This window comes from Arachis ipaensis, chromosome B4 (assembly GCF_059453495.1).
Source record: "Arachis ipaensis isolate K30076 ecotype BB chromosome B4, ASM5945349v1, whole genome shotgun sequence".
In the NCBI taxonomy this organism is placed as follows: Eukaryota; Viridiplantae; Streptophyta; class Magnoliopsida; order Fabales; family Fabaceae; genus Arachis; species Arachis ipaensis.
Window position 1 is genome coordinate 138,777,164 of NC_142439.1, and position 24,837 is coordinate 138,802,000.

The 24,837-nt window shown below is 29.9% G+C and overlaps 1 protein-coding gene and 1 pseudogene across 1 annotated transcript; both read left to right on the forward strand.

The window, feature by feature from the left end:
- The first annotated feature begins 5,101 nt into the window (after nucleotides 1-5,101).
- LOC107637192 (uncharacterized) lies at nucleotides 5,102-5,932 on the forward strand (annotated as a pseudogene).
- A 13,448-nt stretch (nucleotides 5,933-19,380) lies between these two features.
- On the forward strand, nucleotides 19,381-24,667 carry LOC107638101 (protein FAR1-RELATED SEQUENCE 5-like). Its single transcript, XM_016341274.3, has 4 exons — nucleotides 19,381-19,644; nucleotides 22,090-24,375; nucleotides 24,469-24,544; nucleotides 24,633-24,667. Exons 1-4 carry the CDS (start codon nucleotides 19,627-19,629, stop codon nucleotides 24,665-24,667), a joined length of 2,415 nt encoding a protein of 804 aa, XP_016196760.2. The 5' UTR covers nucleotides 19,381-19,626.
- Nucleotides 24,668-24,837: the final 170 nt, after the last annotated feature.

Below are 24,837 nucleotides of genomic sequence, written 5' to 3' on the forward strand. Positions count from 1 at the left end.
AATTTAAATTTATTCCTAAGCTAGTGACAATAATAATTAATAATTATTCAATTAGTTTTCATGTAACGGTAATAATTTTGTTTACATCATATCATTTTTTAGTTAGTTGTCAGAATTTTTATTTTAAATTCAAATTCAAATCAATTAGGTTTCAGAAAATTTTAGCTATGACTAAACTATAAAAGTACGAATTAGATATCCATAGCACCACACTTCCCTTACTTAGTACAATTAATTACTCCTTTTAAATTTTGTGTGTACATACGAGCGATAAAGTTATGAACACCAATTGAGATAGTTTGACTCGATGAAGATGTGAGATTTCTACCACTTTTTTAAATAATATTAAATTTATATTATTGATATTTCAAATATGTTTATTTACCTCATTTTAATTATTCTTTTATTTTTGTTTGTCAATTCTAGATAGAAAAAATACATGCTTCAGTTAAGAAGATTCTTGTGTCTTGATTCATGAATTTGCTTACAGAAGGAATGGAGTATCAAATCACATATTTTAGTGTTGGATACAATATGGGTAACTTTAAGACTACACATGGTGAATTTAAATTAACATACTAATGTGCATAGACTTTAGAATCATCAAGTATCCCACAATATGAATTTAGTTTTGTGTGAGTTTGAGGAGTGCTACACATACAAGTCATTTTTGTTTACAAGTCTTACAAGTTGGGCCTAACACGCGCGTTACAGAAACACGCGCGTTACAGAAGAAGAAGAAGAAGAAGAAGCGTGAATATAAATGACTTGTATGATTTGTATGGAAAAGTGTTCTCTCTTTGCCTTCGATCTCCTTCTGTTTTTTTCGATTTTCATAGTTTCTGAAATCAAGCTTTGAAATTGTTTTGAAGATGATGGAACTTCAGAAATACACCCGAACGATTACAAAAATATACCCAAACGATTATAGAAATACATCCAAAGGATTACAGAAATACACCCAAACAGTTACAGAAATAAACCAAACGATTACAGAAATACACTCAAAGGATTTAAGAAATACACCCAATATAGGGAGAGACAGTATATTTCTTCTTGAAATCAATACACCCAAAGAATTATAGAAATACACCCAAAGGATTACAAAAATACACCCAAAGAATTTAAGAAATACACCCAAAATTCGTTGAAGTACACCTTATGCATAATTCAGAGCTCTTTCTCTTTTTTCTCCTCATCTTCTGCTGCTGCTTCTTCTTCTTCAAAAACGATTTCAGAGCTTGATGTCAAAAAACAATGGAAACCGAGAATAACGAAGAAAGAAAACAAAGAGAAAAGCACGTAAATGAAGAAGAAGAACAGGAAGAGGAAGAAGAACGTGTAGCAAGAAGAAGAAGAAGGAGAAAGAGAAGGCAAGAAACGTACCTTGAATAATGTTTCTTCGTTTTTTCTGTTGATTTTGATGAAGGAGAAAGAGAAAACGAAAAAAGGAGAAGAAATTTCAATAAAAAAAGAGGGAGGAAGAGAAGAAAAAGAGACACAGAGAAAGAAGAAGAAGAAGAAGAAGAAGAAGAAGAACAAAAAAAAAAAACGTGAAACGGCGTGTTTATAAATGACTTGTATGACTTATATGAAAAATCACTTGTACGTGGAGAATTACTCATTTTGGATATTATTAAATATCTTACTGAAATTGAAAGTGAAAAAAACTCTTAAAAAGGATCACAAATCTATCAAATACAATGTTATTGAATTGAAAATCAACGATGGATAATCAATTCTTTTTGAATTTTTTAGCTATATATTTAAACCTTTTATTTTCTATAAATATAATTTTTGGCAAATTAATTCAATTCTTTTTAAAAAATTGCAAATCGAGTTCATAAAAATATAATTCGTTTATAAGTGGTTCATTTTAAATTAATTTAGATAACATGCGTATAAAATACGTATAAATTGAATGCGTATAAATTAATTTGTTTGAAACATTTTTTAAGAAAAAAATATTTTAATATTGTAATATTAACTTTTTAAGTGAATCTTTAAATTTTAGTTTATAATAGATTGTAATAGCATTGTCTATATTTTTTATGAAAGTATTTCTTTAATATAAATTATCATCTTTGTATGGTTGGTATTTGACAATCATTATTACTTATGCAGAATGCCCTTTTAGATAGTATGCTGAAATTGAGAAACAAATAGAATTGGCCGCTAAAATTTTAACATGGAAACAAAGAATTGAGCATAATAATAATAATTTAAACATGATAATAACTTTTAATTTAAGTTTATCTACGTGATAATAAATATATTATTTTTATCTATGTTTTAGCAACCTTTTAAACAGTATAACATTTTAAAAATATTCTACATTTAAAAATTTTTGTTAGCTAAGATGTATAAGATTTTATACAGAAAACTAAACTTCGAAATGTTTTAACAAATAGAAAATTGATATAGAAGTTTTATATTTTAAAACAAATATTTGTTTTATATTTTATCGACAAATAATATTTATTTTCAAATTCTAATTCTAATTTCTATTTGATAATCATGAATCTCTATTTAAAATTTTAAAATTTGAAATTCTAACACGAATTCTTAATTAAGTAACTTCTTAAAAATTTTAATTTTTAAATTTAAACTTTTTTATTTGTTATATCTATAATTTTTTTTATTCAATTCACATTGTTATTTTTTAGATTGTCTCTGCACAATAAAAGTACTCTTTCTCTTTCTTTTTAGCTATAAGCTATTCATTTTTAATCTCTTTATTTAAAGATATATAAATTTATTATTATGCGTTTTTCTGTACTTAATCTTAATAAAGTTATCTATGTTTTTATTTGTTCATAGATTATTTTTATTTGTTTATTTTATTTATTTATGTATCTTTATCTTTATTTTTATAGTAATACAAATGGGGATCTCTCATGCTGACGTGGCGCTTATATATTGAGTTTGAGAAATTATTTGTTTAGGTGTCGTCATTAGAAATTTTTAAAACTAGATTTATAAATTATAAATTATTATTTGCTTAGGTGGTAACTTTTTAAATTTAAATTATGCTTTCTTAAGTTGTTAGGTATTTAGTTTTTAATTTTGTTGAACTAATTATTTACTTAGATGTCGTCACTATAAATTTTTTAAAATTATAAATTATTAATGGGAATCTCTTATGCTGATATGGCGCTTATACGTTAAATTTGAGAATTTATTTGCTTAAGTATCGTCTTTAGAAATTTTTTAAATTTTATTTATAAATTATAAATTATTATTTACTTAGGTAGTTACTTTTTAAATTTTAAATTACGCTTTCTTAGGTTGTTTGGTATTTAGTTTTTTATTTTGTTAAACTAATTATTTACTTAGGTTTCGCTGGAAATATTTAAAAATTATAAATTATTAATGGGAATCTCTTATGCTGACGTAGCGCTCATACGTTGAGTTTGATAATTTATTTGCTTAGGCGTCGTCTTTAAAATTTTTTAGAATTTTATTTATAAATTATAAATTATTATTTTCTTAGGTAGTTACTTTTTAAATTTTAAATTACACTTTCTTAGATTGTTAGGTATTTAGTTTTTAATATTGTTGAACAAATTATTTACTTAGGTGTCGTCATTAAAAATCTTTAAAAATTGTAAATTATTAATAGGAATCTCTTGTGCTGACGTGGCACTCATACGTTGAGTTTGAAAATTTATTTGCTTAGATGTCGTCTTTAAAAAATTTTAGAATTTTATTTATAAATTGTAAATCATAAATTATTATTTGCTTAGGTGGTTGCTTTTTAAATTTTAAATTATGTTTTATTAAGTTGTTAGGTATTTAGTTTTTAATTTTATTAAACTAATTATTTACTTAGGTGTCGTTACTTGAAATTTTTAAAAATGATAAATTATTAATGAAAATTTCTTATGCTGACGTGGCGCTCATACATTAAGTTTGAGAATTTATTTGCTTATGTCTCGTTTTTAGAAATTTTTTTAATTTTATTTATAAATTATAAATTATTATTTGCTTAGGTGGTTACCTTTTAAATTTCGCTTTCTCAGGTTGTTAGGTATTTTTTTTTGGTGACCTCAGGTTGTTAGGTATTTAATTTATCTTAATCTTTATCTTTATCTTTATAGTAATACAAATGAGGAGCTCATCTGTTGATGTGGCGCTCATACGTTGAGTTTGAGAATTCATTTGTTTAGGTGTCGTCACTAAAATTTTTTTAAATTATATTTATAAATTATAAATTATTGTTTGCTTAGGTTGTTACTTTATTAATTTTAAAAGCGTTTTCTTAGGTGATTAGGTATTTACTTTTTAATATGGAAAAGTCTCGGGGCCAACAATTCTTTAAAAAGTTAGCCAGTATTTAACCATCAAAAGAAAATTGAATGATTCCACTCCATTGGATTTAATCTCACATCATTAAAAATACTATTGATGGCCAACTGATGGTTACAAAACACAAAAGTTGCTAAGCCCTAACACTCCTCTTTTATTATTGGTTTAAATGGTTTTTATCGTGAAAACTAAATTTCAAAAGCGCCTTAAATAGTTATTTATTGAAATCAAAGTCAATTAGATTTCAGAAAACCATAATTATGAGTCCACTATAAAAATATGTATTAGAGATATATAATACAATAACTCCTTGCTCAATACAATCAATTATTTAAAGGATAAAGTATATTTTTTGTTTTTAAAGTTTATTAAAAATTTTAAAAATATCCTTAAATTTTAATTTGTTTCAATTTTGTCCATCAAATTTTTTATTTGCATCAATTTTACCCTAATTACTAATTTTTTTATAATTAATATTTTTCTTTCCAAATATACCCCTCCCTTATACCTATCATAATCCCAATTCTCTGTCTATCCTTCTTTCTCTCTTTTCATCCTCACCGTCATCTCCACCACCATCATCATTATTGAGCAACCACCGTCAACCTCCTCCTTCATCATCGCCAGCCAAACCCTCATTCTCCTTTTTTCTCCTTTCTTCTCCGACTCTCCATTTCCATCACCACCATCTTGATGACCACCACCATTTTTCTTCTTTTTCGCAAAAATCCAGCACCGTCGAAGTCATCACTCTTCCTCCTTCTCTGTTAACAAACCCAGCTTAGGAAAAAAAATGGAAAGGGATGTGTGTGATCTTTCTCTCGCATGGGATTGTGAAAATGGCAATAATTCTGTGGAGAAAAGGCTAAGGCTATTTGGATTTGAGCTAAATCCACCTTCAAACAATGTGAAAGATCCTAACACTACAGAAGGATCATATGAAAGTGTGAATTCATCATCTAACCCAGTTTTTTCATGAGGGGACAAAACCACAGCACAAGATCAAAGAACCACAACCACTAATAATAATGAGAAGAAGTTTGAGTGCCAATAATGTTTGAAGAAATTTGCAAATTTACATGCACTTGGTAGGCACCAAAATGTTCACAAGAAAGAGAGGATGAAGAAAAAAATGTTGCAGCTTCAAGCAAGGAAAGCCACCATAAATTACTATCTTCAACCGCCCAATTTTCCAAACAAAAATCATCATGATTTTTCTTACCATAATCATAATCATAACAACAGTAATACTAATACACCTTGGTTCTATGATCCTTCTTCCAACAACTTCTATTCTGACTTTACAGTTTGTGAAGAATCCCAAATTAGCTTCAACCCCAATGATCAAGATTCAAACTTTTTGGTCGAAAAAGCATCAAATAGTAATTGGTATTCATCTCTACCATCATCATATCAAGCTGCTGCTTCTCCACAGCAAGATTCTTGCATATTTAATTTCTCTAATACTAATACAGATAATAATAATAATAGGGCTTACAACATCTTCAAGCCTTGCAACTTTCTTGATTCTTCAAATCATCAAATACAAAGTCACAGTAGTAATAACAAAGCTTTGAATCTTCAATTAGGCCTCAATTTGCAGTCAAATACAAGAGGGACCTAATTTATTAGTATTATTGTTGATTAGGGCATACAGGATATATACATACAATGAAAAGATAGGAAGCTAGGTTTGCTAACAGATAAGGAGGAAGAGCGATGGTTTCGACGGTATTGGGTTTTCGCGAAGAAGAAGAAAAAGGGTGGTGGTCATCAAGAATGGAGCTTAACAGAGATGGGAAAGGAGAAAGAAGGAGAATGAGGAGTTTGGCCGGCAACGATGAAGGAAGAGGTTGACAGTGGTTGCTCAATAATAGTGATGGTGGTGGAGATGACGGTGAGATGAAAAGAGAGAAAGAAGAAGAGACAGAGGATTGTGATGATGATGATGATAGGTATAAGGGAGAGATATATTTAAAAAGAAAAATATTAATTATCAAAAAATTAGTAATTAGGATAAAATTAATGCAAATCAAAAATTTGATGGATAAAATTAAAATAAATCAAAATTTAGGGATATTTTTAAAATTTTTAGCTAACTTCAAGAACAAAATGTATACTTTACCCTTATTTAAATTATTTACTTAGGTGTCAGCATTAGAGCTTTATCAAATTTTATTTATAAATTATAACTTATTATTTGTTTAAATTATTTTTTATTTTTAAATTATTTACTTATACTATTTTATTTAGGTTTTTATTTTTTAAATTTTAAATTATCTGCTTAGTTGTTACTTTTTACATTTTTAAAATCTAATGTACGCATGATCTACTTAGGTTGTTACTGCATATTCCAAAAGAAGGCACTAAAATTTTTGGAAAAAACGAAATGGTTCTATTTAAATCACATAATAACAATAATAATCAATAATTATTCAATTAGTAATTTTTACATAATAATAATAATAATTAATAATTATTTAATTAATTTTTGTGTAACAATAATAATTTTATATTTTAAATTTAAATCAAAATTAATTAAATTTTAAAAAATTCTAACTATAAGTCAACTATAAAAATATGAAATAGAGATACATAGCATCATACCTCTCTTACTTAGTATAATTGATTACTCCTTTTAATTTTTTTATTTTTTTAATAGCGGTTCATGTTCACAAAATTTTTCAGATCAATCCTACAGACTTTGTGTGTATGTATACGAGTGATAAGGTTATGAACACTACCAAGTTACGGAAATTCTTATTGCCATACTCAATTGAGATGATTTGGCTTGATGAAGGCATGAGTTTTCTTCCAATTTTTTAAATAATATTAAATTTATATTATTTATATTTTAAATTTGTTTGTTTATCCCCATTTAATTGTTCTTTGATTTTTATTTATCAATTATAGGAAGAAAAAGTACATGCCTTAGTTAATAAGGTTCTTATGTCTCGATTCATGAATTTATTAAGAGAATAAATATCTTATCAAATAAGTTTTTTTGGTGTTGGGCTCAATATGGATAACTTCAAGACTACACATAGTGAGTATGTAGTTAATTTAAATCAACATACCTATATGCACATACTTTTAGAATCGTCAAGTATCCCACAATATGGATTTAATTTTATGAGTTTTGACACTCTTAATGCTCGTGGGTTTAATTACACCTATTTGGTTGGTAAGTTTATTGTTTTAGAAAAAAGTATAAATCATTGATCAATTTATTTATATCATTGATAATTTCAATTGTATTTTTTTCTTAACAAACTTATTGACAACAATTTTTTTTATTTTAATTAATTATAGATGTTATTGGATATCTTGTTAAAATTGGAAGTGAAATAACTTTTGAAAAGGATGACAAGTCTATCAAGTACAATATTATTGAATTAGAGGTCGATGATGGATAATCATATATTTGTTTTTGTAAATCTAGAAAATTGGATATTGACTTCATTGTAAATTTATGTATTTAAAAGTTTATTATCATCTTTTTAAATTGTTATTTCAACTTATTTTGTTATGAATATTTTTGTAATATTAAACTTTTTTTTGCTTAAAGAATTTCAATTTGTTGAAAAAACTTTGTTATCACTGAAGAGATATTTTTTCTATCTTTTTATGTAAAATGTTATTAGCATGTTAATATTAAAATATAAATAATAAGTAGAATTTACAAAAAATAATATTCTTTACGTGGTTTGATATTTATGAATTTAAAATAATTAATTAATTATTAATTTTTTAAAATTGTGATTGAAAGTTTAACTTAATTATTAATTTTTAAATTTTAAAAATATAAAATATATATAGTTTGATATTATATTATTAGTGGTTAATTTTTAAGTTGTAATGGCATGTTAATATTAAAAATATAAATAATAAGCATAATTTACAAAAAAAGTATTTTTTATGTTGTTTGATTTTTATGAATTTAAAATATTAATTAACTAATTATTAATTTTTTTAAATTGTGTTTGAAATTTTAATTTAATTGTTAATTTTTAAATTTTAAAAATATAAAATATGTATATAATTTGATACTATTTTATGAGTGGTTAGTTTTTAAATTGTAATTAGTTTTTGTTTATTTTGTTATAAAAAATTATATTTAACATTAACATTTTATTTGTCTGGAGAGTAAAATATCATTTTAAAAGATGATGACAATTTTGAGAAAATTATGGAAGAAAAGAAAGGAAAATGTACGATGTTATTAGCATGGATGGAGGCCAACAAAAAATTTGAAGCACGTCAAACTTTAACATATGCCGAGTTTCTAAATCAATTTGTTTATGATAGAGAAGCAAGGGAATGACATCCACGCAAAAAAAGAGTATTTTATCGGAAGGTTAAACTATGTTCCACCGGGTATAAGTGATATTTACTATATGAGAATTTATTTAGCTGTTTAGAGAGTTTGCACAACATATGAGTCTATTACGATAGTTAATGGAATTACATATTCTAGCTTCCAAGATGCTTGCTATTTCATGAGATTACTATGTGATGATAGCGAATTCATTACAGCTATTAATGAGGTAGCTGAACTTGCATTTGGTCATCAATTGAGAAAACTATTTACGATGCTACTGATATCTAATAGCATTAGCAAATCAGAGCATGTTTGGAATGTAACTTGGACATTATTAGCAGACGAGATACTATATGAAAGGAAAAAAACATTGAAAAATCAAGGTATTTTATTATGTCTTTCTTTTATATCAAAATTATATTCTGTTATTACTTTTATTTTATTAATAATATTAATAATTTTATTATTGAATTAGTTATTAAATATTTCATAAAACCATCATGTGCTTTTGTTAGGACTAAACATAACTGATGAGGAATTGAAAAATTTATGCCTTATTGAGATTAAGAAGATACTCAATAGTAATGGAAGATCTTTAAGAGACCATCAATCAATGTCATATTCTAAGATGTCTGATGTTCGCCTTTTTTAGAATAAGCTAATAGAGGAGGAGTTCGCATATGACACAAATGAGTTGACTCATACAAACTTATATACAGAACAAAAGATGACTCATGAGTAAAGGTTAGTATTCGAAGAGATACTCAATGTTGTCATTACAGATTCTGGTGGTTTTTACTTCGTTTATGGGTATGGTGGGTATGGTAAGACATTTATTTAGAATGGACTTTTTTCTGCTATTTAGTTTAGAGGAAAGATTGTTTTAAATGTCGCATCCAGTGAAATTGTGTCTTTACTCCTACTTAGTGACAGAACGGCTCATTATAGGTTACCCATTACAATTACTAATGAATCTACTTGCAACATCAAGCATGGCAGTTTGAAGGTTGAACTACTCATCCAAAGTAGCTTAATAATTTGGGATGAAGCTCTAATGCTCAATAAAATGTGCTTTGAAGTACTTGATTAGATGCTAAAGGATCTTATCTCAGTTATCGATCAACATAAGACACATCAACTATTTGGTGGTAAGGTTGTTGTTCTAGGAGGTGATTTCAAACAGATACTTTCGATGATTTCGAAAAGGAGTAGACACGATATATTGTCATTAGCTATTAATTCATCCCATATGTGGTTATTCTGTAAAGTTCTAAAGCTACATACGAACATGAGGTTTCTAATGTCTTCTTCAGATCAACTTGAAAGTGAAATGAAGAGATTTGCTAATTGGATACTTGATGTTGAAAATGAAAATATTGGTTCTGTTATTGGTGATGAGTCAGAAGTTGAAATTTCAGATGATCTATTGATTACAGTTACTGATGACCCTCTCTCTCATTTGGTAGTCTTTACATATCCAAATTTGTTACCAAACATGTCAGATTACGGGTATTTTCAGAATAGGACATTCTTGCACCCACGCTTGAGAGTGTCGAGAAGGTAAACAATTTTGTCTTGACAATCTTTCCAGGGATGGAAAAGGAGTATCTAAATTTTGACACAACATGTCAAGTTGATGAGAATGAAGATGTGCAACATGAGTGGTTCACACCAGAGTTCCTGAATGACATCAAATGTTCGGGACTACCCAATCACAAATTGACTTTGAAGCCATGAGTCGCTGTAATGATACTGCGAAACATAGACCAGACTTCAGGTTTATGCAATGGGACAAGGTTAATAGTTAACAAACTTGGCAACAACGTAATTCGAGTGACTATAGTGACCGGTAGAAATATTGGCGACAAAGTGTACATTCCAAGAATGAAGTTGATCCCTTCAGATTTAGGATTGCCATTTAAGTTCCAATAGAGACAATTTTCATTAACAGTGTGTTTTGCAATGACCATTAACAAAAGTCAGGGTCAATCATTATCACATGTAGGGCTTTACTTGGCAAAATTAGTGTTCATTCATGGACAACTTTATGTTGCTTTGCCAAGAGTTAAGAGTCACAGTAGCCTCAAGGTTCTAATTCTGGACTAATACGGCAATCCAAAGTCTTCAACAAGACAACAACAAATGTTGTGTTCAAAAAAGTTTTTAACAATATTTAGGTAAGAAAAATATTATTTTCATTTTAATAACATGTTATGATTTACACTTTTGTACAAATATTTATTGTAGATATAACTAATTTATCTATAACTCTACTTTTAGACTTGAGATGAAATGTGTAACAGGGAGTACAATATCATATGTCAATTGCTTTTCTAATGAGATTAGTAAGATACTAGGTTATCGGTAAATTTTCATTAGCATTTTGATATAAAGTTTAGTATAAAATTAATATGCTACTATTACAGTTATATATGTTCTTATTTTTTCAGGAATACTATAGACTTCAAACTGTTCTATTTGTATTTTAATTTGAATAAAGATAAAACAGCATATGTTAAATAATGACGATGATAGTGTTATACCAAACTCGATAAATTTATGATTATAAAATATTAATTTACCAACCATATCAAATTTAAATGTAAATTTGTGCATCGCACGGGTTTAACACTAGTATAATATACAATGATAATAATAATCTTTTATATATATATATATATTGGATTTATGTTACTAACACTGATCTTGCATATATAATATATTTACAATAAAATATTTTGAGGTATAACGAGTAACCACTATGGCCATAGGAAAATAAACTAGCAATTAGATAATTTTACATAAATTTAATTGGAACTATAGTTCTTTTTTGATGTAATTAACTCTCAAATTTGAGGTTAATGGAAAAAATAGACATGTATGATGTATACATAACTATTAGCCTCTCACTTAATTAACGATATTAAAATTTAAATCACCAAGTATACATTACCAAAAGATTCTTGTTTCTCACCAATGGTGGTGTTAACTGTCAACTAAAAAGAAAACAGGTACAAATATTTGGATTAAAAATATTGTATTGCATAATAATATATTTTTAACAAAATTAACTATTCTAATATTTTTTATTTTTAACAAATAATCTATTATTTTTAATTAATATAAAATAATTAAATTAAAATTAATACCGCATAATAATTAATCTTAACAAATAAAACTAGATTTGTTTATATACTTTATATTTATTTATTTTAAAGCAAAAAATTATGGGTGTCATTTTTAAAATATTATATATTAAAATATAGTGTATATACTCAAATAGATTTTTGAAAAATTTTGTATTGAACGTTTTTGTCCCTAAAATTTTTTATTACATTGAGGTTCTGAACTTTATAAAAATAGCATATATAAATTTTTATTTTAGTCAAATATGTTGTTTTATTTTGACAAATAAGTCTTTAAAAGTGTGATAAAATGATCTATATGTCTTATTTTTATAAAATTTAAGGACCTCTATGTAATAAAAATTTTTTGGAAACCAAAATATCCGATGCAAAATTTCTCAGAGACGACCTAGTTGAGTATATAGTTATATACTCTAAAATGTATTCATTTACATATATACTAATATGTTCTATATTTATAAAGTCTATCAATACTTTTTTTTATAACATTCTTTGATTTTTATCTAGTAAAACTAATGGTTTGTAGAAAATGGCACATCCAATATGCACAAAATTATTGTGCTCGCTTTAGACGCGCCCGTTGTTAACTAGCAACTTCATATTAAAACAAATGTTTGTGAATTTTCACCTTATAATTATAAATTAAATTAAAAATAATTTTTAATAGATATTAATATCAATAATTACATTTAATATGATGTTATATTAGACTTTTAAATTTTAATAATTATAAATTAATTTTAAAAAATTCTTTTTAGATACTTCTAAAAATATTCTTGATTTTTAAAAGCTAAAAATATAAGCATACGATTTTTTTATTTACCAAACTAAACTTTAATTCTTTTGTAAGCTTTTATCATTTAAAAAAATAATTAAATTTTTATAATTAATTTTTTATTGATTGTTTTTTAGTATCAAATATTCTTGCTATTAATATTATACAACAATAACAAAGTCTTATCCCACTATGTGGGGTCGGCTACATAGATCAAACAACGTCATTGAGTTTTATCATGTATCATGTCTACAAAGAGACCATTTATATATAAATCTTGTTTGACCACCTCATGGATGGTCTTCCTAGGCCTTCCTATGCATTTCATCCCTTATTCATCTTCTATCTCATCCACTCTCATGACTGGGTGATCTGTCAGTCTTCTTCTTACATGTCCAAACCACCTGAGAGACAATTCTATCATATTTTTCACAATAGGTGCTATTCCAACTCTCTTTTTTATATCTTCGTTCCTTATTCTATTCAATTGCGTATGACTACTCATCTATCTCAACATCTTCATCTCTACCACACTTAACTTATGTTCCTGCTCCCTTTTGGCCATCTAATAATCAGTACCATAAAGTATAGCCAGTCTGATAGTAGTGCGATAGAATTTATTTTTAAGTTTTAAATACACTTTTTTATCACATATAAAACCAGACGCACTCCGTCATTTTGACCAACCTGTTTGGATCCTATGATTTACATCATGTTCATTCTCTCCATTATCCTATATGATGTATCTAAGATACTTAAAACTTTTAACTTTTCGTATAATATTTTCTCCAATCTTCACCTCTGTATTATGATATTTTTTTCAGTGGCCAAACTTACATTCCATATATTCTGTCTTACTACGGCTTATGCGCAGACTATACACTTCTAGAATTTTTCTCCATAAATCCAAATTCTTATTTAGGTCTTCCCTTAACTCTCCCATAAGGACGATATCATCGGCAAAAAATATGCACCATGACACACGCTCTTGGATATGCTTTGTGAGTACTTCAAAGACTAATGTGAAAATGTATAGACTTAAGGTTGATCCCTAATGTAATCCTATACCAATAGAAAATTTCTCTGTCACACCACCTTCAGTCTTCACACTAGTTGTAGCCCCATCATACATGTCTTTAATTGTACGAATATATGCGATTCTTACTCTCTTTCTTTCCAAAATCATCCATAAGACTTCCCTTGGCACCCTATCGTACGCTTTTTCTAAATCAATAAACACCATATATAGATCCCTTTTATTACTACGATACCTCTCCATCATCTTTTTTAACAGGTATATAACTTCAGTGGTGGATCTGTCGGGCATAAAACCAAATTGGTTCTCTATTAATTGTGTCTCTTGTTTCAACCTCCGTTCTATCACTCTTTTCCATAACTTCATGGTATGGCTTATGAGTTTGATCCCTTTATAATTTTTGTAACTATGTATATCCCTCTTATTCTTGTAGATACATGTGCTCTTTCTCCACTTATCTGACATCTTCTTTGAGCTTAAAATCTCATTGAAAAACTTGGTTAACCAGTTGATGCCTTTCTCTCCAAGACCCTTCCATACTTCAATCGGAATATTATCTAGTCCTATTGTCTTGCCATTTTTCATCCGCTTTAGAGCCTCTTTTACCTCGAAGTCTCGGATCCTTCAATAGCAGTCGAAGTTTTGATCTTCTTCCCTCATGCATAACTAACCAAGGCTCGGAAGAGTCTTGTGTCATTTGTTAAATAACTCGTAGAAGTAGCTCTTCCACCTTTCATTGATCTTCTCATCTTGAGCCAAAACATCTCCGTCTTTATCCTTTATGCACTTAACCTCATCCAAATCTCTCGTTCTTCTTTCACGGCTCTTTGCGATTCTATATATACCTTTTTCTCCTTCGTTCATGCATAAAGCTGATAGAGACCTTTATATGCTCTTTTTCTTGTTTCACTTACAACCACTTTTGTCTCTTTCTTAGCCGCCTTATATTTTTTTCAATTATTTGCATTATGGTACAAAGACCACTATTTAAAGTACTCTCTTTTTGCCTTTATCTTTTCTTGTATACTCGCATTCCATCAACAGGACTCCTTGTCTTATCCCTCTAGATTAACCAAAACTTTCTTTTGTTATTCTTCTAATAAGTTTTGTCATCTCCTTCCACATATCCTTTGTGCTTTCATCCCCTTCTCACTTTGTCTTTTCTCCTACCCGTCTTAGGAAGCTTATTTGTTCCTCACATTTCATTCGCCACCACCTTGTCCTTGAGTTCTTTGTACGATGTCTTTTCCTCAACTTTTACTCAATGCGAAAATGCATGACGAGCATCCTATGTTGTATTGTTAAACTCTCTCTCAAAATAATTTTACAATTAATGCAAAATTTTCAGTCGACTCTCTTCAACAAGAAGAAGTCGATTTGAGAGCTTGTTATGCCACTCCTATAAGTTATAAGATGTCTGTCTCTCTTCTTAAAATATGTATTTGCGATGAGAAAGTCAAAAGTTGAGGAAAGATCCAGAATAATTTTACCATCAGTATTGATCACTCCAAAATCATGTCCTCTGTGAATATTTTCATACCAGTAAATTCTCTTCCAATATGGCCATTTAAATCTCCTCCTAAGAAAATCTTATCTTCAAAAGGTATGTCTTGGACCAAACTCTCTAGATCTTCCTAAAACCTTATCTTGTGTTGCTCATCCGAATCCACTTGCGATGCGTAGGCGCTAATCACATGAAAAGTACCTCCTTCCACCACAAGTTTGATAGAGATGATCCGATCACCCACCCTCTTGACATCCACAAAGCCCTTTTTCCATTGCTTATCTACGATAATACATACCCCATTCATATTCTTCACCTTTCCTGTATACCAAAGTTTGAACCCGGAAGTATTCAACTCCCTAGCCTTTGCGCCGACCTATTTTGTTTCTTGTAAGCACATGATGTTAATCTTTCTCTTTATCATGGTATCCACCGCCTCCATGTATTTTCCTATTAGAGTGCCTATGTTTCAAGTCCCAAATCTCAACCTTCTGTCGCTTTGATCTTTATCTTTACCTTTTTCTTTATAAACTAACTTATTTACCCTCGTCCATTCATGAAAATGCGGAAACTTTTACTCATTTAACACTACACCCGAATACTGATACATCGACTCTTGCTCATTTGACACTATACGCGAGCCATATAGCGCGTTGCTTCCGGGCAACGACCTAACTTTAGCGCAATAATGTCTTTAGTCTATGTCATGAAGATTCGACTAAATTTTTATAGGTTTAATTACTCTGTTGGTCCCTATAGTTTCGCGAAATTTTCAATTAGGTCCCTATACTTTTTTTCTTTTAATTGGGTCCCTGCACCAATTTTTTTTTTCAATTAGGTCCCTCTTGGCAGTAATTGGTTTAATTTTATAGGGACCCAATTTAAAAAAAATTCGTACAGGGACCCAAATTAAAGAAAAAAAAGTGTAGAGATCCGATTAAAAAGAAATTTTGGTGCAAGAACTCAATTAAAAGGAAAAAAAATACATAGACCTAATTAAAAATTTCGCAAAATTATAAAGACCAACAGAATAATTAAACCATTTTTATATTGGCTGTCAAAAGCCTAACACAACTCTCCTCATTTATCTAAATTTAGAACTAATTATGTACCGCAAGTGTAGTATAGACAATTGCTATTAATATTAGAATGTTCCAAAAAATCCAACTACTTCAAAAAATTTTAATTGTCTTCAAAATAAAAAATCAAGTTTGATAGTAGAGAATACGATTATAGACCAATCTTCTCTTCTGGTCAAATTGAGAAACATAAGAGTGATTAAATAGTGTTTATCTTTACAATAGACATGATTACATAAAATGGTGTAGTAATTTTTTCCATTTATTTATTGAGGCATTTTTTTAAATAGACATGATGACATATTTTAGACACGAAATATTTATTTATTTTTTTAATTTTTATCCTAATCTATTTCATATTTTAAGTTTTTTCAGAAACAAAACATATATAGATTAGAATTAATTTCTATATATAAGTCTTTTTGCTATACAAGTCTTACAGGTTTTGAAATTCACTTACTTCTAAAACGCATCTCTTATGGCACGTATGTTTCACGCTCCTCCTTAACAGATTTTTCAATCAACGCGTGCACGTTCTTCTTCTTCTTCTTCTTCTTCTTCATGTTACTGCATGTTCTTCTTCGTTATTTTTCTTTTTCGTTATCGTCGTCATCAACACCACATATTCCTCCTCCTCCTCCTCTTCCTTGTTCTTTTTTTATTGGATTTTCTTTTCTTCCTTTCTTTTTCTCTTTCTCCTCCATCATTAATGATTTCGTTGTTGAATATAATAAATAATTTAAGTTCAGATTATCAATTAAACAAGAATAAAATTGATTATTATTTTTGAATCCAATCAAGTGACTGAGGTGTGGTTCAATTCAGAAAAAAAAAATACAGCATTTGAGGAAATATTTTTCTGTATTTGCAGCAAATTTGGGTGTAACACGAAGATATTTGGGTATAAAATGAAGATATTTGGGTGTATTTTTATTCTGATAAGTTCAGCATAATTTAAAACTCTTCCTCTTCCTCCTCATCTTCTGCTGCTGCTTTTTTTCATCATCATCACCATCTTCTTTTTTTCTTATTCATCTTTTCTTTTTTGTTTTACCTTCTCAAGTTTCTTCTTGTTTTACGCTCTTAACAAGAATAAAAACAAAAAAATAAACAAAGAAGAAGAAGAAACACATAATACTGTAAAATTACTTGAAAGAGGATGAACTTACATTCATTTAACTAAAAGAAAGAAAGAAATAAGGAAAAGAAGAAGAAGAAAAAAATATAGCATTAGAGGAAATATTTTTCTGTACAAAAATGTTATTTGTACACTAAAATCAGCCACTAAAATTAGCCACCAATATATTTGTGTATAAATACATGTGTGCTTTAATTTATTTTCAATGTATATTTGTATTCCAATATGTATTTTATACTGGTGGCTGATTTTAGTGTACACGTAGCAAACTCATTTCTGTATTTGCAGCAAATTTGGGTGTAAAACAAAGATATTTGAGTGTATTTTTATTCTGATAAGTTCTGCATAATTCGGAACTCTTCCTCTTTCTCATCCTTATCTTCTGCTGCTTCTTTTTTTTTTTCATCATCTTCACCATCTTCTTCTTCTTTTTTTCTTATTCATCTTTTTTTTTTTATTTTACCTTCTCAACTTTATTCTTATTTTACTATTTTAATAAGAATAAAAACAAAAAAATCAAACAAAGAAGAAGAAGAAACACATAATGCTGCAAAATTACTTGGAAGATGATGAATTTACATTCATTTAACTAAAAGAAAGAAAGAAATAAGGAAAAGAAGAAGAAAAAAATGTAGCATTAGAGGAAACATTTTTCTGTACAAAAATGCTATTTGTACACTAAAATCAGCCACCAATGTATTTGTGTATAATACATATGTGTTTTAATTTATTTTCAATGTATATTTGTATTCCAGTATGTATTTTATACTGGTGGCTGACTTTGGTGGTGAATTTTAGTATACACATAGCATAACTCATTTATGTATTTGCAGCAAATTTAGGTGTAAAACGAATATATTTGGGTGTAACACGAAGATATTTGGGTGTAAAATGAAGATATTTAGATGTATTTTTATTCTGATAAATTATGTATAATTCAGAACTCTTCTTCTTCCTCCTCCTTATCTTCTGCTGCTGCTTCTTTTTTTTTTCATCATCATCACCATGTTCTTCTTCTTTTTTTCTTATTCATTCTTTCTTTTTTGTTTTACCTTCTCAAATTTCTTTTTATTTTACTCTCTTAACAAGAATAAAAACAAAAAAATCAAACAAAGAAGAAGAAAAAATACATAATGCTGTAAACTTACTTGGAAGATGATGAACTTATATTCATTTAACTAAAAGAAAGAAAGAAATAAGAAAAAAAAGAAGAAAAAAATGTAGTATTAGAGAAACTATTTTTCTGTACAAAAATGCTATTTGTACACTAAAATCAGCTACCAATGTATTTGTGTATAAATACATGTGTGCTTTAATTTATTTTCAACGTATATTTGTATTCAAGTATGTATTTTATACTGGTGGCTGACTTTGATGGTTGATTTTAGTGTACACATAGCATAACTCATTTCTGTATTTGCAGCAAATTTGGGTGTAAAACAAAGATATTTGGGTGTATTTTTATTCTGATAAGTTCTGCATAATTCAAAACTCTTCCTCTTCCTCTTCCTCTTCCTCATTTTCTGCTGTTTCTTCTTCTTCATCTTCTTATTTCATATTCTTATAATTCTTTTTGGGAGAAAAAAATCAAACAAAGAAATTGCAAAATCAAAAGAAGAAGGAGGAGAAATACGACGATGAAGATGAAACACGCGAAGAAAAAAAGGAAAAACACAAAGAAGAAGGAGAAGAAGAAGCAAGAAGAGGACGAGAATGAGGAGAAACACGAAAAAAAAAATGACAGTTGTGATTTTCATCGAGGAAGAAAATGAAGAGTCGTTCATAATGGTAAAAGAGTGTTTTAGAAACGTAATGCGCGTGTTAATACGTTTTTGCGGGTGAGCGTAACTTCTGTTGGGTTTGGCCCAACTTGTAAGGGTCTGTCTTTAGTAAGCTCAAGCCTTTTGAGCTTTTCTAATAGACACAAAATATAAATTAAAAATATACCCCACATGGGGGTTTAATAATAATAATAATTTTTTTATGTTTTAACTAACAAAACCCTTAATCCAAATTCAGCCCCACCCCCAAACTCACACCCTAATTCCCAATTCCTTTCCCCCTGTTTACTCACCAGTTGCCTCACCAGTTGCCGCCACCTACTCTACTCTCCACTGGTCTTAGCATTCACCGTCGCCGTTCAGCCAAGCCGTCGCCGTTGCCGTCCAATCCATCTTCCAGCGTCGTTCGTAGGCTCTCCCTCCCCGTCTCCTCTTCTCTCTTCTCTCTTCTCTCTTCTCTCTTCTCTCTTCTCTCTTCGAGTGGTTGTCAGCGCTCTGGTGCTCCATTCCCCCTGCATCCTCCACTTCCAGAGTAACAATGGAGCCTCAGACTCAGGTATGAAATTACTTCATTGATTTAATTTTCTTTTTGTTCCTTTTATCTTCTTGTTGCATTCCTCCAATCCCTTGTATGAATCTGTTGTATTGCTTCCTTTCGTTGATTTCATTCAATTTTTTTGTTCTATTTATTTGTTCTGATTCACGGGTTGTAGGCTATATTTGTTCTGTTTTGTGCTACAAGTATCTTGGCGTAGCTAAGATTCATGCCAATTATTGTTCTATTGGTATCTAACATAGTGAGGCATGAGGCTTCATGGATTTTACAAACAATGGTACGAGAATGGATGTGGATGCGTAAGAAGTAAATTTCTCAGTTCTTACTTTTTAGTGATGTAACAAACTCTGATGTTCTGGTTTTTAGTTAACCTGTTCTTATATTCTGTCTTTGAGTAACCAATGTTTAGTTAGTTATGCAATTTGCATTAAAAGAAGAATGCCAAACTATTTATAGATGATTCTTTTTTAATGAAATGAGTAAAAGAAAATAGTTCATCTAGATCATGATTTTTCTTATGCCAAACTATTTATAGAAGTATTGAACAAGTTATGAGTTCTAGCTATTTGATGTTGTGTTTTTTATTTCATTACTTTTGGAGGCTACAACAGCGGAGTTGTTGAGTTTAGTTTGAAAATTGCTCTACTGTTTGTTTACATTTATGGTTCTATTATGAGTTTAACAACTGACTCAAGGAAACCTTTGAATGCTTGTTGACTAGTGTTACATTATGTTTGAGAACATGTGCGGTAGTGAAATGAAATGACTATGTCACTGTGAAATAAGGAAAATTACCTAAATTCTGATACATGATTATATATCATATTTATTAGGCACATGCATATATATGCCCTTGGCTTTTAATTTGGATTTCAGTAGTATCATTTTGCTTAAAGCTTATTATGAACTGTTGCAATTTATTGGTTGACTAAGCAAGTGCCTGTAAAGTGAGTGTTTTAGATTTGAGTAATGTTAGAAAATCAGCTAATTTTTTTAAAATTATTTTAAATTTTAAAAAAACAGCTTCTTTCACAGCAGTGCAAAATTAAACAAATTACTTATTGCAAATTAATTTTCCTACACTTTTTTTAAAATTCCCTGAACACTCTCTTTGCACACAGTAATTCCCTTTCTTATACATGCTTCATATTATTACATCACTGCCTTGCATTACAGGTGTTCGATGAATTGCCTGACCCATTTCATATGTAAAATTATTAGCTCTAATTAATTTTCAATGGATATTGATTCAATACTAGTTACCAACTTGCCATTTAGTTACTTTTCAATTATAGAACCAAAATATTTGCCAAAAAACTTTGTAGAATAAGGAGTGATCTTTAGTTAGAAGCCGCCAACATTGCTTCCCCAGCATAGCTAGATTGAAAGCTCTCAAGTTTTTGAGATCCTAGACTGCCCTTCTGACTTTGGCTTTCTAGTTGTGCTCCACGTGAAACATGTCATTCTTTTCTCCTCACCTCTTTGTCCCCACTAAAGTTGGTTCTTCGTCTAATATACATGACTCTGAATAATTTTTTAATATTTATTTACTGTGCAAAAGTAACTATGAAACGTAAATTTAAATAGCATTGACTGAGAGAACTGAAGGATTGAAATTGAATAGAAGGTTGGTTTTTCTTGTTTAGGTTGCATTGTTATGTGGTAATAAATTAATACTGTTTATATAAATTGTTTTCTTATGATTATTTTGGGGTCATTAAGACTTTAGAGAACTTGAACTAGCTATTGTGATATCTGACTATCTGTATTCGTATTTAGTTAAAGTATAATTGTTCTTGTTCTCTCTAAGGTTTGATCTTTAAGGTTAATAGTGGATTGGAAAAAAAAAATATTATACTCACATATAACTGCTGTTCTTTTACTTGCTTTAAAATTTTAAATGTTATTTTGTTGTTTTATTTTGTGCTGAGTAATTCCAAATTCGTGTATTACTGCAACTCTGCAGGAATATTTGTCTCCTAAGAAGACCCACATTGTTGATTTATGCTTAAATTTGAATTTGTTGAATGTTATCTATTATTATTGATATATTTAACTATATCCTAGTTCAGTTTGTGACTAAGCTTTAAACAGATTTCTTGTTTAACTTGAAATGATCATGTAAAAATGCTGTATCGTAATCCCTCTTGTTCACAGTATTGGTTTGGTTTCATGAACCATAAAACTGGTTCTGAAGTGGATCCAGTTTGGATTTATAAAATCCAAACCATGCCCACCCATATATGAATCTATATAATTGATCTTAATCACCAAAATATGAGACGAGATAGAGTTTAAGCTGCCATAAGAAAATTCAGAAATTAGTATTGTGATTCTTTTTGAAAATTCAATGGTTTTTGGTTAATTTTGCTTATTAGATTATAAATTGTACCTAATTTATGCTATTTTTTTTGGGTAATTAATGTTAGTCACTATAAATTGCAGGAAGCATCAAATAGTCAAAGACACACAAGTGATCAAAATGTGCATAATGTTAGTGATCATGTGGATGAAGACGTAACTTCTGATGCGGTGGATATGGATCAATATCGCATAAACTCTTGGGAAGATATTGGTAAGATTGATTTTTCAAGTCTATCTATGAAAAATATTTGTCAATTGCACTTTGCTGATCTTGGCTTGGCATTCGAATTTTATAATTCATATGCCAAGACGAGGGGCTTCAGTGTGCGAAAGAGTAGGAGTAGAATAGTTGATGGAAAAGTTAGAGAAAAAGCATATGTTTGTTCTTGTGAAGGGTATAGATTAGAAAAATGGAACCATATGAAAAATCGAGTTAGGGAGCCAAAACCAGAGACAAGATGTGGTTGTATGAGTAAACTTCATGTTTTCTTTGATGCGGTAATTGAGAGTTGGGTAGTGAGAGATTTTTGTGATGAACACAATCATGATCTTGTTGTTCCAAAGTTAGCAAGAATGTTAAGATCTCACAAGAAAATGACTGAGCCTGACATTAGTCAAATGAACCATATGAAAGAGGTGGGGATCAGCATACCAAACATATTTGGGTCATTAGCTAGCCAGTGTGGTGGGTATGAGAACGTTAATTTTTCAATTAAGGATATGCACAATCAAGTTGCGAAGCAAAGAAGACAATTACCTGATGATTTAACCTCTGCAATGGCTTACCTGGAAATGCTAGCAGCAAGGGATCGAAACTTGTTCTATAGTGTTGAAAAGGGCAGAGAAGGAGTGTTTCGGCAAATTTTTTGGTGTGATGGCCGGTGTCAGTTGGATTACGATCTGTTCGGAGATGTGCTTGCATTTGACGCCACATATAAGAAGAATAGATACAGATTGCCGGTGGTAATATTCTCGGGAGTTAACCACCATAATCAAACCGTTGTATTTGGTGCTGCGATAGTTTCGAATGAGAGGAAAAGCACCTATGTGTGGTTACTAAAACAGCTTCTCATAGCAATGAAGGGAAAGATACCGACTTCAGTAATTACGGATGGTCATCAATCGATGGCTATCGCTATTCAGGAGGTGTTTCCGAATGCACATCATAGGTTATGTGCATGGCACTTGATGCGTAATGCAACAAGCAATATTCACAAACCTCAATTTACGAAAATGTTTACAAAGTTAATGCTAGGTGATTACGAAGTTGGTGTGTTCGAACAAAAGTGGGAGGAAATGGTTGGATTCTTTGGAGTGGAAGATCGGGAATGGATAGCAGATATGTATGGGAAAAGAAACATGTGGGCTACCGCTCATATCCGAGGAAAATTCTTTGCTGGGTTTAGAACGACTTCGAGGTGTGAAAGTCTACATGCTGTCCTCAAAAGATATGTTAAATCACGCTATAATTTGACAGAATTTGTTCAACACTTCCAGCGTTGTTTGAGCTACATGCGGCACAGAGAGGATTTGGCAGACTTTAAATCATCAACTGGACAACCTGTGATGCAGACACACTTTCAACAATTAGAAAGGTCAGCAGCTACCATTTATACCTGGCAAATTTTTGTCTTGTTCCGTTCAATGCTCCACAAGGCCAGCACATTGAAGGTAATATATGAAGAGGAAAAGAGTTCTTGCAAGATTTATCAGGTGTCAAAATTTTACAAGCCTAATATGATATGGCATGTGTCTTTTCACGGAGAGCAAGATGAATTTAAATGCTCATGCATGAGAATGGACTCCATAGGTATTCCATGTAGTCATATACTTGCTGTTTTGGGTTTTCTAGACATTGCAGAGCTGCCAAAATCATTAGTGCTGCGAAGATGGACTAGAAAAGCGAAGGAAGGCATTAGTGGGTATGATGACATGGGCGGCTTGATGGAGGATTCCTTGGCTATCAGTCGGCGTGCATGTTTGGCACATTGGTGTAAACAAATTATGAACGAAGGGTGCCTAAAAGGGGATATTTTTAATGAATCACGAGATGTATTGGTAAATATACTTTCATGTATTAGGACTCATAGCGGGGACAATAACATGATGGAGGAGCATGCGGAATACATGTATGAAGACCTTGCAAAGAATGGAAGTACTGAGATAGAGACCACAAGGAAGCCTAAGCGTTGCAGCTACTGTCGCAAGGGTGGGCATAACATTGCTACGTGTTCCATGAAGAAAATGGATGAAAGGACTCCCCAATTTGATGATGACGCTGCGGAGAATATTGAGGGTGAAGACTACTCCTTCGTAGATGCTGAAAGTGATGAGTATGTTCACACTGAATGGTTTGAGGAGGAAGATGTAAGTTCAATACATTTAAGTTCAAGTATATTTTGTTACATATAATATTGTATGGCTAGCTCATAAGCCTTCCTATTTGCTGTTTTGATCCAGGAATATTTAGATTCCTCAAGGTATTATGAACAGAGTGGTGGCGAGACTGAGTCCTCAATGGATTACGATTCTGGTGGTATAAAATGTTTTAAATTTTATTTTTTATTTTTTGTTATACTTAGTTTACTCTTTTTAAACTTAAAAATATGTTGCTTAAATTTTAGGGGCAAATGATGATGATGATGAGGCAGAGTTGTGAACCATCCGTTGCAACAATCAAAGAGGAGTTTAACAGCACTTTTTTTCTGTTTCTATTAGTTTTACTGTTGGAACTTGGTTACATCACTCTGAATCTTAAATACTTTAGAACAGGAGAATGAGTTATTCATTTCAGATAAGGGATTGTTGTTCCCTCATTAATCTGCAACA